This window comes from Trichosurus vulpecula, chromosome 8 (assembly GCF_011100635.1).
Source record: "Trichosurus vulpecula isolate mTriVul1 chromosome 8, mTriVul1.pri, whole genome shotgun sequence".
In the NCBI taxonomy this organism is placed as follows: Eukaryota; Metazoa; Chordata; class Mammalia; order Diprotodontia; family Phalangeridae; genus Trichosurus; species Trichosurus vulpecula.
In genome coordinates this window covers 56,160,031-56,175,944 of record NC_050580.1, presented here as the reverse complement: position 1 = coordinate 56,175,944, position 15,914 = coordinate 56,160,031, and the positions used below count along the sequence as shown (strand labels likewise).

General features: G+C 42.3%; 1 protein-coding gene across 3 annotated transcripts in view; it reads right to left on the bottom strand.

The window, feature by feature from the left end:
• VCL (vinculin) overlaps positions 1–15,458 on the bottom strand; it is a 113,604-nt gene extending 98,146 nt beyond the window's left edge. The window contains exon 1 of one of the 3 annotated variants that reach the window (XM_036734650.1): positions 15,147–15,458. In XM_036734650.1, the coding sequence (XP_036590545.1) occupies positions 15,147–15,314 (168 nt within the window). In that variant the 5' untranslated portion in view covers positions 15,315–15,458. The remainder of the gene's footprint in view (positions 1–15,146) is intronic. The other 2 variants (XM_036734651.1, XM_036734649.1) reach the window with 2 other exon arrangements.
• Between the last annotated feature and the right edge of the window lie 456 nt (positions 15,459–15,914).

Genomic DNA, 15,914 nt, shown 5'->3' with positions numbered 1-15,914 from the left:
AAAGGAAGTGATGTAGTCTAAACAGCCCAGGTATATGGAATCAGAATGGTGTGGCCAGAAGGACCCAGAGCTGTCATCGAAGACTCAATGTCAACTAGAAGGTGGATGGCAGAGTGCCCCACGAACCTTTCCTTTGCCCTGTGCTGTTTAATTGTTCATCACTAACTTGGATAAATGCATAGAGGGCATGTTTATCCAATTTGCAAAAGGTCCAAAGACATAAGGGACAGCTAACACATTGGCATATCACCCAGTCAGCAGTATATAACAGCCCAAAAAACACTAGTACAAGGAGTCAAGGAATAATGTTCAGGAATAGCAAGATGGCAGTCCCACTCCATGTGTACTCTGCCCTGGTTAGATCATCCTTAGATACTGTCTTCAGCCCTGGGAACCACTTTTAAGGAAGGACTGTAACCGGTTGAAGAACATCCAAAAAAAAAAAGAGCAACCAGGCTGTCAAAGGGACTTGACACCATGCCATCTAAGGATCCCTTCAATGACCTGGAGATGTTTTGCTTAGAGGAAAAAGGGCCTTAATAGAGAGACACAACAGCTGTCTTGGAGTGGAAGAGGAATGAAGCCTTTCTACTTGGCCTCAGAAGGAAGAACAACGAGTCAACATTACAAAGAGGTACATCTCCACTTGAAAGAAAAACTTTGTCTTAGAGGTGTCCAAAAATGGCAAGGGCTGCCTTGGGAGTAGGTGGATTCCCTTCACTAGAGGACTCTTGAAGCAAAGGGCAGATGACCACATATTGTATGATGCCCACATATCACAGAAAGGATTCTTGTCCTAGTGTGGGCTGAATTAGATGACCTCAGAGGTCACTTCTAACTCTGAGATTCTCTAATTCCATGAGCCTGTAAATAGACACCAAGAAGACCAGGAAGTTCTAGGGAGCCGGATATAAATCTAAGGTGGAGAAATACCACAATTTCTGGAAGAGTTTGCATTACCTAGAGCTGACTTTTTCTAATATAGTAGAGTCACACCTTATGGAGAGATTAGGTTCTAGGTCAGAATAAGAAGAAAATTATGGGTAGTCCCCTTAAGATCTCTTAAATCATCCATCAGGCAAAGTATAGTTTCTTTAAATAGTTATAACTAGAAGAAGGTGAAGGGCAGATGCTTTAAAAGACAACAGTCTGTATAGATGTGAGATAATAACTATGAAAACAACTGAAAGTAAATTTTAATTTTTACTATTCCCAGCTAAGCTACTGGTCAAAAGAGGCAGGAACCATGACTTCTATTCAAATAGAAAAATTCTTTTCAAAGCAGGCAAAGACAGATGATTAGAGGAAAAAAATACTCTTGAAAAAGCTGGTGATTTCTAGTAGAGGGCGATTACATCATGACATAATGGTTTCTTTTCTTGCTTTCCCATAAGGAAAGAGAGGATATAAAGACACCAAAGGAAACACAGAGGGACCTTCTAGATGACCAGGAAGGTTGAGAAAGCCAGCTAAGGCCAAGGCTTTTATTAGCTCCAATGACTAGACTGTGCAAATGGAAGAGATTAGAGAACCACACTCAACTCCAAGGGATGAGTACCTGAAGGAACAGCAGACTCCAATCTCCCAACTCATGATTACTTTGGGGTATATGCTCACTGAACAGAATGCAAGAAAATTTCTCTCCTCCCCTCTTCTGCCCTTTCTCCCTCTCCTCTCTCTCTTGTTATATGAGTATATGTGACCCCACTATAATATATGAGCCCACTACAACTTGCTACCTGACCTCACCTAACAAGGAAAATGCCGATTCCTTGCTTTATCCATTCTCTCTAGAATCAGTGAGAATTTTTTCCCCTTTCTTTGGAGCTCTTAGGCACCTAGGTGGCTCGGGATAGAATGCTGCGCCTGGAGTCAGGAAGACCTGAGTTCAAATCCAGCCTTAGACACTAAATAGCTACGTGACCCTAGGTAAGTCGCTTAACCTCTGTCTGTCTTGATGCACTGGGTAAGGAAATGGCAAAACCATTCCATATCTTTGGCAAGAAAATCCCATACGGGGTCACAAAAAGTCAGCCACAACTGAACAACATTAGAGCTCTTTCCTGGCTTGTTTCTGCATATTCTTTTTTCAGGGTCTCCTTCAGATGCTGCCATAGGAGCACCCACCACAATTTGACTATAGTTTGGAACTTTTCCCTGAACTATATATAACCAAAAAGTTGTAGGTACAACTTTAATTAAGATAAGTGTTCAGTAAGATGTCAGTAATTTCTATGCTCTTTACTATCCTCATTTTGATATAAATAACACTTTTTCATAGATAACATTGTACAGTTTGTATAGATAACACTTACATTTTTGTAATAGATATATTTAGTTTTATTGATCTACTTTTGAGACGAAAAGCACTATGCATTTAAATTTGTATACTTTGTATAAATAACACTCAATATTTTTATTGATCTACTTTTGAGATAAAGGGCACTATGTATTTAAATTTTAAACCAATTTGTTTCATCAGCATCTGATGCATTTAATTGATAAAGATACAATACAACATAGTCAAAAGTAACCAGAACTTGGAACTCAGAAACCTAAGATTAGGTCCTAGGTTTGACAGTTAGTGGCTACAAGATGTTTGACAAGCTACCTAACCTCTATGATTTGGTACGTCATCTGTGAAAAGGGCACATCTCCATGACCTACTTCATCTGGTTATGGGGAGGCAAGCACCTTTTAGACTATAAAGCTCTATATAAATGAGTTAGAAGCAAGATCCTAGATGGTAGAAATTGTCATGTTTTAAAATCTTGCTATCCCTAGCACTTAGTACAGAGGGAACAGTTAAACAATTTTAAACCCATTAATGAACTGGGATGAATTTGGTGACTCCAGAAATGAATGCATTGTTTTCAAATATATTCTCTTGATCGATACCTCCATCCAGAGACTAAGAGGCTGGGCTGCTCTTGCTCTTTTATTGGGCTCCCTATTGATCCTTATCTTTGGTATGGGTCTATAACAAGAAGCAAAAAATAAATGACTGTTAAGAATTTTAAAAATCCTAACCCTGCTTCAACCCCAGCCCCCAAACTGCAAAAAGAAAAAATTCTAACAGCCATTTTGGGGGAAATATTTCTTAAAACTGCTCCAAAGAAATGAGTCACTAACAATATAATTGTATGTAGTTTGTTTTCCTGTGAATAGCCCACACTCCATTGGGTCTGCATCAGCCCTGGTGTGGGCATTGCCTCCACTGGTCCACACAGAGAAGAAGTAAACCTAAAAAGGCTGTATGGTGTTTTCTACACTGCTATCCCTTGGCATCCGTCACTTCACTGAAAATTCCCACTGGCAAACTGCTTTACTGCATAAAAGTTAAAAGGGAAGATCAGAGAGGAATAGTATGGTCATATTCAACTATTGGAAGAGCTGTCTCTCAAATGGACAAGGGAATAGATTTATGATGATTCAACAGGCAAAAGTATGACCAAATGCTAGTAAAAGCCTCATGTCAAATTACAGTTCAACAGAAAGAGCTTCCTAACAATCAGAGATACTCAACAACCGGAGACTGCCTCACCAACGTAGTTGTTCCAGTGGAGGTCAGATCATTGAGGGAGGGATGCTGTCCAGGGGAATTTTTGTAGTGGGTAAGCAGATGGACCACATGACTAGATGACTACATTGGACAATTCTGGTTGCTTAAGTTAAGTAATATATCCCTGGATAGGAGACAAGGACTAGTTTCTTTTATTGGTGCAGGGAATTCCCAGCTGAGCAAACTCCCTCTACCAATGTAGTTTAGCCTCTCCTCTGCAACTTGAAGTCTGAAAGAGTTGCCTTGTGCAGTGATATCTATCACATTAATACTCTCTATGTTCTAGTGTATTTTTATCTAATTTATTATATATTTCCCAATTACATTTTAATTTGGTTTGGGGACCTGCCTACTGTGTTTGACAACTCTGGCCTCCAAAAGAGTTTGGGTAAGTGACTTATTACCCAGAGTCCTCTGTCCCTGGAGTTACAATTAGAGAAATGTATTTCATTTCATTTTAAAACAACAGACAGAGAGAGTGGAGAAAGCCATATGAAGTGGCAGTTAGGAGAGCTGAGTCTGTCTTGACTCCCTGAATAATTAAAGTGACTACCACTAACTATGAACAAATCACTTAACTCCTCTGGACTCACTCTTCTGTAAAATACAGAGGGAAATGAGGGAGACCAAAAATTCATTTTTTAAATATTGCATCTGGCTAAGACTACCTAAAGGATCTCCCCAGAGTCCAGCCTTCAGTGAAGAAGACAGCTCCCTCAAATGAAAGGGGAAGCTAGTAATGACAGCAAGTCAGAGAAAAGAATTCTTCCATTTTTAGAAATGATATGGGCCATTTCCCTTCTTCCATTTAAACCCTACTCATGAGAACAACTGAAGCTTATTTCAAGAGAGTCTATGACTTTGACTTAGATTATGGCAGCTGGGCTTAGTAACCACCACAGTAGAGTTTAGCCCCACTTTAGCACTGAGTCATTCAGTGGAAAGCTACAATGGTGGAAATTCTCCATACAGTAAGCCATGGATTCCATTTCCTACAATTTGACGATTTACAAAACATTTAAGTTCTAACATTCTCTTCCCCTCCCCACCACCCTGCAGGTCACTTTGTTAGCTACTGTTGCTGCAGATAGTTGGAGGTATATTTAAAACTTTAAAAGGCTCAGAGAAATAAAAAACAAAATAGGATTATTTCATTGAAAGAAATGTTTTCTTCATAGCAGGAGTTCAGTTAAACTAATAACTCTGTGGACTGTTGTTTCCCTTTGTGAGTATCAAGAATGGACACTAGGACATGGAATCTTTACTCTATGAAACACCTTACAGATCATCGAATAGAATACCCTCCGTTTGCATACAAGGAAACAAACAGGCCCACAGAGGTAAAGTGATTTACCCAAGGTGGTAAGAAACCAAATTGTGGAAGAGCTTAGACTAGAAACCAAATTTATAGCAGAAGGCAGCAAGGTGGTGCAATGCAAAGCATGCTGAGCCTATAGTCGGGAAGCCCCAGGTTCAAATACAGCCTCAGTCATTCACCAGCTGGGTGACTCTAGGCAAGTTACTTAACCTGTCTGCCTCATCTTCCCAACCTAAGAAATGGGCATAACAACAGCCCCTAGCTCCAGGGGTTATCATAAGGACAAAATTATGTAATGTTTGTAAGGCACTCTGTGAATCTTAAAGCACTATATAAATGCCAGCTATTATGGCAACCCAGTTCGGTCCTTTCTTCCATTACCCTCTACTCCCAACATTTGAACATGGCAGCAAAAGAGAGTAAACATTACAAGGTGTGCTACTCTCATCTTCCAGAAATAATCCCAAGTCTATACTCAATTATACAATAGCTAGCTGTTTGACCACAGGCAGCTAGGTGGGTGAGTGGATGGAGTGCTGGGCCCAGAGGCAGGAAGACCTGAGTTCCATTCCAGCCTCAGGCACTTACTAGCTGTGTGACCCTTGACAAGTGTGACACCTAACCCTGTTTGCCTCAGTTTCCTCATCTATAAAATGAGCTGGAGAAGGAAATGGCAAACCCCTCCAGTATCTTTGCCAAGAAAACCCTACATGGGGTCACGGAAGAGTCAGACATGACTGAAATGACTCAACAACAAAGCTGCTTGACAGAGTAGCTCAGAAACATGGTGCAGATGGTCTAGAAGCTCCAGCCAAATTTTTTTTATGTTGGCTCAAGTCTCCTGGTAGCATACATTATTCGTTATGGCTCCCACCTTCAGAATGCTGGGGTGTTATTATTGTAATCATAACTGCCCAGATTTAAAAATATTTCTACTTTAAATAGCCGGATAATTTATCAGAGAAAGTACACACTCAGAAGTTTTAGTCTGGTATTTGTTGGAAAAGTCAACCTATTTCATGAGGTAATCTCCAAGTAACTGGAAATGAAGCGACAGTCTGTTCCCAGTCTCAACTGGTCTAGGTCTAAGCACTTATTTGGATCTTCATTCCCTACCTCTATTGTAAGTATATACTCTTCATTGCACAAGCTCGTGGTTGCTCAAGATGGATCAGTTTGATAATATGTCTACCTTAGAACAACAAAATGGTTTAGGAGCTCCAGGAGAGCACAGACGTCTCTTTAATTCACTCTGTATGGCACTAACAAATTGGTGTTTCACTGGCTCTCCGACGCGCATCATAAAAATAACCTTGATGTGTAACAGCAGCCTGCGTAACAACCCCACTCCTCTTTGTCAATTCTTGACCAAGCCACTGAAATAGTTTTGGTTTTGAGGTTTTGGGTTTGGGTGGGGTTTTTTGAGATTCTAAACAGAAAGAGGAGGTTAGGTTGGTGTCTGTTCGTGGTTGTGTGTGTGTGTGTGTTTATTTTCATACTTATAAACTTTATGACTAGAAATCTAAAAGTAAAGTAATAAATATTCTATCTGCTCTCCCAGCAAGCTCACAACCTGAGAGTGGATATTACTGAGTTAAAACACAGTGCTGATGAGGGCACAAAGTTGTTGAGGCCTATTCCATATCCAGAAGGCTGTACTGTCCAACACAGGTTCAGCTAAGAATACATAATGGCCAGCACTCCTAGAAAAATAACTCACATTCTCCTAATAGCACATGGATATTGCTATTTGAAATGTACACATTTAGTACATTTTAATGTTTTCTTTTTGGGTTTTTTTTTTAAATATACATGTAATCATAGGATTATGAGGGATCTGTAGAGAGAGTTGGAGATGATTTCAGATGATGAAACTAACACCCCTAGAGACAAAGTGCCTTACTTAAAGGCACGAAGTAGTATAACCAAGAAATGAACCAGGTCTTCTCATTCCCCATCCAGTTCTCTTTTCACTATTAGTTTTAATTTTCTTCTGAAACTGTAAAGAAAAAAAGCAACCTTCCTTTCCCTTCCCACTCTCAATGGAATGGACATGCTCCATTCCAAAGGCCTTACGCACTGAAAACAATCAAAGGAAAAGCAGCCTGATAAACCACGTGTACCCCTGCATGATTAGGAGTTGCTAGGCCACCCTAGAAGTCCTAGTGATTGAGAGGTACAGCCTTAAAACGGAAGTGGCACTTTCCTCCTCTGCCTCCTTTCTAAAAAGCCATCTGAGTCAATGTTCTTCTAGAGGTTTTCAGTCTCATGCTGTACTTCCAGCCTGCCTACGATGAAGGATTGGAACTAAATGCCAAGTGAATTTCCTAATAGTGTACGTAGGCTGGCTGAACATTAGGAAGGACTGGCAAGGAAATTTATGCAATCTCTTTCCTCAAAAGTCTTTATGCGGGAGAGGCGCAATGGAATAATACAAAGAGGGCTCCACTGCGAATCAGACTGAACCTGAGTTTGAATCCTACCTCACACACCAACTAGCTGTCTGACGGGGAGAAAGCCATTTAATTTGTCTAAGCCTCAGTTTCCTTAACTGAGAAAAGGATAATGATATCCACAGTATTTATCTCACAAGCCTGTGGAGAGGATCCAATTAATCGATTTATGTAAAGGGCAAACCATGAAGCACTATATAAAAGTCAGCTAGTATTATTAGTCTAGTTTACGGGGACCCCTACCTAAATGTACAGTGACTGCCTACGTGGCTTTTCCAGGTTCCTTCCTGCCCTTAAACTTGGCTTACAAGTATATGTTATTATCCCAGGGACAAACCTAGGTACACAGTCAGCTCAAAGCCTGTATTTGCTTCACTGAATGTTACCAAGTCTTTTAAATTGCTCTAATGCTAAATGTTACACAAAAATTCACCCAACTATCATTCTCTTGACAGAGATTAATGAGTAAGTTTGGCCACGTTTGGCTAGAATGCCTTACCTGAATTAAAAAAACCAATCTTCCTATTTGTCTCCTGACACAAAATTCAAGGAGTCCAAGGTCTTTATTAAAGTTATGCATTAGTCATATTGAAACAGGCATAAAACTATATAACCAATAGACTTCCAAATGTCTTTTTTTAGTCAAAACTTGGCTTACATTTCTTTATACTAAAAAAGATATTTGTAGCAAGAAGATGTAAAATCCTGCATTTCCAAATACTCTCCTGTGGTTAATTTAGTAAGTGGCCCTTGGAGCTGGAATTAAAAGTGAGATGAAGAACCACAACTCCAAACAGACTGGACTCTTTTTTTTAAAATCCTCAACATTGGGCAACCCGACCCTCAACCAGAGAGAGAGAGAGAGAGAGAATGAGAGTATGTGAGAGTGTGTGTGAGTGTGAATGTGTGTGTGTGAATGTGTGAGTGTGAATGTGTGAGTGTGTGTGTGTGTGTGTGTGTGTGTGTGTGTATGTGTAGTTTCACGGGTCAAATCCAAAACGTTTTAGTTGTGCTACAATGTGATCGTATCAAATGTCTGGGCTCCAAAAGTTTATTATAAAGAAGTTGCCATTAACAGACATGTACAGGTTCATGTACATAGGCAACAACACTGCTGCTACGTAGCTGGCAGCAGCGCCTCCTCCAACTCATTGGTTCTGCTCCAGGGCACCGGGCCCCATCACCAAGCATTTCATCTTTTTGGACTCTGTACTTCCTAGTTCCCTACAGTATGTCATACAACAAGAAGGGGACTTTGTGAGAAAATGTCAAGTTAAGTGATTTTTTTCCTACTACAATATGAACTTGGATATCAAAAATACATGAAGTCATTCTTGGGACTGAAAATAGGCTTCATGTCTTCTCTTTTGCACCAGAGTTTTCCTAAGCCCTATTTATGACAGGAGCAAGCAATCTGCACCCAGGCCATGGAGTAAAAGTTCTCGCAACCTAAGAGTCTGAAATTATTCAGGGACCAAATTCATTTGAGAGATGTTGATCTAATGAAATAGCTTTAGGAGAGCACAGTATTATAATTATATAAAATCAATATGAACAAACTTTTAAAGTCACATTTAATTTGAAGAAAACTTTTAAATGAACCTAATTCCCATAAGTATCCGCATAAGTAAATTCTGGCTAATGAAAGAGTATGGGGTACACATCTAGCTAGCTCTTCTAACATCTCTGGGCCAAAGGTTTCCAGGTGAAACTTCCCTGGTCTGTAAAGTCACAACACATCTGATGTGAGTGGAACAAAGTTTTAAAGGGGGTCAAATTCAGCATACCAGCTTAAAATGTTTGTGTGCTGGCCTCGTCACTAGAAAACTCCAGCGTGCAAATGAAAATGCCTATAAAATATAATGCTGAAGGTAAGTCCTATTATTATCTGCATTTTTACACATGAGGAAACTGAGGCAAAGACTTGGCCAGGGTCTCAGAAGGATTTGAACTCAGGGTCTTCCTGACTACAGGCTGGAGCTTTATCCACAGTGCCACCTACCTACCCCTGAATGCCTCATCCAGCTCTACATCCTCTGAATTATGAAATAAAACTGTCAAAACAGAGATTAATGGCAAAGGATTTTTTCCCCAGAGGAAAAAGAAAAAACTGCAATATATATGCCATGCTGCAAAACACAGTAGTAAATTATCAACTGAGCCCTTTGAAACATTGCTGTCCCTCCCCATGCTTCTGCACCCATTCTTTGGTACCCACCCTGCTCTGAACATTCTCACCTCCCTCTGCGATTTTATACTGCTCCATTAGAAATACTACCAAAATTAAAACTGAACTGCACAGGGATTGAGGAAAAGGACGAGTAAATAAATATTCCTCCTCCAACTCATCCCCCAGCACTAGAGCAAAGAACCAAAGAGAAATAACAAGAGGCTTTCTCATGCAAAGGCACAAGAAAAGATACACCCTTTACTATGATGTGACTGATTTTTTAAACAGATGTACCAGAAGCTTAAATATCCAAATAAGCACTATTCCAGTCAGAGGACTTTTCATCCTTTGAGAGTGGATGTGATTTCTATCAACAAGCAAAAGGCCTTTTGAAGCCAATTCTGGTTAATTAGGAGGGTGATCAAGCTAAGTTAAATCCTTTGGGACAAAAAAACTAGGTTTAACTATAAAGGAATAAGACTAATTTTGTGTGTGTGTGTGTGTGTGTGTGGTTCATAAGCTGGTTCAAAGGCAATTTTAAAAAAGGAACTCCAAAAACTTTTTGCAGCATTTCTATATTTATACTCCCAAGGTGAATCTTTAAAAAAAAAAAAATACTCATTTGCATAAAGGAGTTGTGGCATATTTACTTTTTTTTTAAAAGGTGGTCCTGGAGTCAGGAGGATCTGAGTTCAAATCCAGCTTCAGATATTTACTAGGTATGTGACCCTGGGCAAGTCACTTAACCCTGTTTGCCTCAGTTTCCTCATGTGTAAAATGAGCTGGAGAAGGAAATGGCAAACCACTTAGCATTTCTGCCAAAAAAAAAAAAAAAACCCACATGGGGTCACAAAGAGTGGGACATGTCTGAACAACAACAAAGAAAAAAACTCTACTTTCTAAGTAATCACCTGCATTTTATTCCTTAAAAAACCTTAAGTACTCCACCTTCCCACTCTCAAATTCATCACCAAACCCTAATTCTTCAACAGTGTTTGACCCAATCCTCTTCTGTTTCCACATCACCATCCTCATCTAGGCCCTCATTACTCTTCGAAGCTTCTAGAGCTGTTCTCACGGCCTTTAGGGCATTCATTCTATAATTAAATACTCAGTGAACTCCTATCATGTGCAAGGCATTGATGAGGTGCTGAGGGCAATACAAAGTCATATGAAGTACACACATAGTCCCTGCTGTCCAAAAACTTACCATCTAGTTTGGAAAACAGGTTGTGCACACAAATATAACACGTGAGTGAGTCAGAGCACAAGCACTAGAGCTCAGGACAGAGATCCTCTAGTCTCTCAATACATGATTGTAATACTAAACAGTTAACAAATTATAGGCTTACAAAACATTTTATGCTCATTAGCTCATTTGATCCCAATAGCCGACCTTCCCCTACCACCAGGCCTTCCTCTGCGAAGAGGAGCTCAGTCAACGCCTGTAAATTCCTACACACCTCAGCCTTCACATGAGTTTTTCTAAGGAGCCCTTACAGTCATAAATTAGGAGCTGATCCATCTCTATTCTGAATAACATATAGTTTTAACACTATATTCCTGAACATGTTTTACTATAGACAGCTGTTCTCTGTATACAATTTAGGAATGCTGTGTTTACACACCCCAAGTCTTTTGTTGTTGGCTATTAAGCACCTTAAAGCAAAATCATTTGTGTAAATGTTGAACTTCGGAATGACAAAACCATCTACCTAGCACGAGTGCTAGTTACAGCAAGATGTGATTGTTTATGACTCTCTTTACTGCTACCAATGTGATGTTATATAGTCAATACTTGTTATCTAGGCTATGTGATCCTGGAGAGCTGAATCCACCTAAAGCTGATCATTAGAATTTGCTATTGAAGACTGCATGCATGCATGCATGCATGCATGTATGTATGTATGTAACTGATATTTATTCTGAGTCTGACTCCAGGTCCAATCATCAAGGCATACTACTGAGCCAATGACCCATGATGCCAGCAGTCCTCTGGGGTGTTACATCCATGAATTACAGGTGGATTTCTCCTGGAAAAGGCTGGAGGGAACAACTTTTCGCATGGGTGAAGATAGGATTCTTTTCCTGACTCAATTTCTCCAATATCAAATTTCTTGAAAGGAAAATATCCCACCTGGCTGACTTTTAGCCTGACTCAATGCAATTGGCTATCTACATAACTTTTGCCTGCAACTGACATTAAAGTTAGGGAAGCATTATTCCCTTATAGTTATGTCCTTATTCTTCTTTTACAGCAAATTTCTGTAATCATGTCAGATGACCAGTGTGAATACAATCTTATAGGCTAATACTGGAGAATTTCTGAGTTATTATAAGATAATGCAGGTATAAGATTTGAGTTATTTGGCCTAGAATTTTAGTCCTTTCTATATTCCAAACAACCAAGTATTTAGCCGTGACATCTGTCACTATTTATATATTCCTATGTAAGTTAAGACCCTTTAAATTCTCATAATGGTATAGGGAAAAGTAGGAAAATGATGCAAAGATTTATGAAACCAGAATATGATTCTGTTATCTAGTAAATATCATAACTGTTTCAGTTCTGTGTTAATGAAAGGAATACAAGTACAATTAGTTCTCTTAGAAGAATGGCTTGTGGTCTAGCTTGTAAATAACTTAAAAGAGACATCCACTTTTGTTAGGGATTATTCATCTGAATGACTAGAAGTTGAAAATGTTTTATTATAAATAACCTACTTGATATACACTATTTTGAAATGTATTACTAAATGTATTTCTATATCCCATCCCAGAACCTTTTGTTACAACTGCAACTTTTAAATGAATTCATTTTTGTATTAGAGGCCATCTTCTTATAAAAAGTATTGTTATTAATTCTTTAGTAGAATCTCACCCTTCTAATGGAATAATGCCCAAACATAAAAATTAGGTCCTAATGTTCTGTTTATATCTGAGTTTCATTCATATATACGTGTGTGTGTATGTGTGTGTGTGTGTGTGTGTGTGTGTGTGTAGAGAGATGTATGTATATGTGTATGTGTGTGTATGTATGAATGTATGTATGTATCTCAACATGAGAATTGGCTAACCTAAAAATGTAAATTCCCTGGTTTAAAAGGTTCTGAATTTGATTTTCTAGTAACAGAACAGACATTAAGGTTTGAGCTAATTTTCAGCATCTGACCTGGTCACTCACTGTCAAAGTAAATTTAAAATTGTGCTAAGACCAATTTTGTAAGAGATTTTTAACAGAGAAAGAGAATCCCTACAAGAGACCTGAGTCTAAGAAGACAGGCAGCTGGAAAATGCCCTGAGATCACACCCAGAGCAGAGAGCTGCATCAGACAGTGTCCCAAAAATCAGGCAGCTGTAGGAGGTGCAACTTCTGAGTCTTAAATAGGTAATTTTTTTTTTACTGTTTACATTTTCCCTGTAAGGTTTACTTAATAGAGAGTGGACTGCCCCCTTTGACTTTTTTCAGTTCAATCATCTCTTTCCCTTTGCCCCCTCACACTGTTACCCATCATAAACCCCATAGTTGAGAACCCTTGATGAAGTGTTTGTGACACCAGTTAGTGATTCATTGAGGAGACTTTGTCTCTCAATTAGAATCAAATGGGGTAATGTGAGAAATGAATATTTCTCTCTTATATTTAATAACTAATTATAGTATTAGGCCCCTTTTCTACTTCCTCATCCAGAAACCAACCAGTGTGGGAAATCTCTCTTAAAAGATTTACCCAGGCCAAGATCTAATCAGACGGTAAAAGAAATTCTAAGTTTGGGCTAATTAAAATAAAACCCAACAACTATATTCCTTAAAATAATACATTAACTCCTCTTAGCTTGTTTACATTCTTTCACACCGCTGCAAAATGTAGTCCTGGAGTAATGCTATGAAATAATGAAGTGTACTGATTTAAAGTCAGGTATCCTCTGAAGTTCCTGTGATTACCTAAGAATGAACTCATTTCTGTGTCCTTAAAATTATAATCAATATTGGCTCCATAAAATATATAGAGAACATAAAGCTAAGCATTTTAAAAGAATGCTGGAACTCTTATTTCATTGATATACTAAGAGTTTGTGTCTAAATAAGGATTTTACCTCAGGAACTCTAGTTTAGTACACATATGGTACCACTTAAGTCTTCCCAGTTACGATGCTGCTATGTAGAATGGTTTACATTCAGGGATCACCAATGAAATGCCTCACACATAGTAGGCACTTAATATTTACTGACCTGAATAGCCAGAGGAGGAACTCCAGCAGCTAAGGGGACAGTCCAGCCCTAACTAAAACAGCATCAAGGGCCGTGGGGCAGTCTTGACCCAAACTGGGGGTAAGCATCCCCCAACAGTAAGTAATCAAAGCCCCACCCAGATCCTAAGCTTCTCAACCTGCCTGCTCTCCCTGAGCTCCCTCAGCACTTATATGTTCACAAACGTACACCCCCTCTGTAGGGTGTATTAATTTTTGTCCAGAGTGGTTTTCCACAGGAAGCAAACTACCCTCTCTGACATTAGAGACACTAAAGTGTGAAACTGGTCATGGAACCCTGGTCTCTTCAGTCACTGGTGCCTGTGTGTCATCCAGCCAACAGCTTTCCCCCTGTTCCCCCTTCCTCAGGGCGCTCAGCCTCCCACAGCGATTACTTTGGGAATTAGTCACGGCATCTGGAAAAACCAAATCGCTAGCTGAGAGGGTGGACTGCTCCCCCACCCAGGAAGGCTGCTGGAACCCAAGGGATCCCCTCCTTCCTGCTCTCAGGGATCTAGCTGGTCATCCCACAGGCCTCTCCAGGCAGCTCCATCTTGCTTCCTGCCAGGAGGAGGAGGAACAGTGGGAGGGACCCGAGCCTGGGAAAGGCCAGTGAAGGGGAGGAAGCAGTCTGACAGCAGGTAAAAGGGAACCTGGACAAGAAGCTTTAAAATACAGGGGGGAACTTCGGGATGGGGCTGACTCCATACTCAACACTGACTCAATACCAGGATCCACACATGCCTGAAGTGGTAAGAGAGGTGAAACTGACTCAGGGATGTTGGGGGGAAGGGAAGGAGGAGAGGGAAGGGAAGAAGAGGGGAGAGAAGGAAGAGGAGGAAAGGGGGAGAAGAGGTGAGGGGAAAGAGGACCGGAGGGGAGGGGAAAGGGAGGGAGAAAAGGGAAGGGAGGGAGAGGGAAGGAAGAAACGGGAGGGAGAGGAGTGGAGAAAGGGAAGGAAAAGAGAGGGGGAAGGGGAGGGGAGGAAAACGGGAAAGGGGAAGAGAGGAAGGGGAAAAGAGGAGGGAAGGGGGAGCCCTGGGGTGGGAAGAAAGAGAAGCGGCGAACACCAGGGTTGGCCCCGGGAAGGTGGTTCAGCACAAAGGGGAAAGTGAGGCAGGCTGGACAAAGGATCCAGAAGGACTCGTGCACCCGCTGCGGGGGGTGCAGTGTGAGGACGCGGCGTCCCAGTAAGTTTGGTGGCAGGACAGAGGCCGGGGTCCGCGCGGGGGCCCGGAGCAGGGGAGGTCGGGACCCGAAGGGTTAAGGAGCAGGAGCGCGAGCCGGGCGGAGGCGGCGGGGCAGGGCAGGGGCAGAGGAGGGGCCGGGCGCGCCGGGGGCTCGGGGCACCAAGGGGCCGCCCGCTCCCTCCCTCCCGCCCGGACCGGCGCTCACCCGGACGAGGTTGCTGACGGCCGCCTGCACGGCGGCCACGGGCGCGGTGAGGTCAGGGATGGCTTTGCCGTCCACCTCGCCCTCCTCGTGCATGATCACCAGGTGCGAGATCTGCTGCGCCACCGGCTCCAGGATGCTCTCGATCGTACGCGTGTGGAACACCGGCATGGTGGCGGCGGGTGGGGCGGCGAGCCGCGGGCTAGGGTAGACGGAGACCGGCCGGCGGGCGGCAAGAAACCAGAGCTGCGACTACTGCCGGCGGCGGCTAGCTGGGCTGCGACTGCCGACTCCGGGCTTCCCTCGGCGTAACCCACCTCGAGGCCGCCCCGCCCCTCGCGTCGCCGCGCCCAATCGCGGCTCCGCGCAGACCGGGGTGGCCGCTCTCATTGGACCTCTTCCGAGCAACTCCGCCCTCCCTCCCGCCGCGGCCGCGGCCCCTCTCCTCGGCCCCGCCCTCGGGAATGGGGGCGGGGCGGAGCCGAGGATTGGGGCTGCGCCGCAGGGATTGAGGCTGGATTCCCGAGCTCTGGCGAGGGGGCGCGCCTTATAAGGGCATAGTGGGAGCGGAGCGCCCAAGGAGACTGTTGGCCCCGCCCCCCAAAGGCCCAGCCCCCTGCCCCCTCCCTAGAAGGAGCGCAGTAGAGCTGCAGCCGCACCAGCCCCGGGAAACCGCGCTATCTGCTCCGACTACGCCCTCTCCCACTGAATAAAGTGTTCACCACCGGTTCTTCCCCGTAGACTCAGGCCTCAGTTTCCAAATCTGTAAAA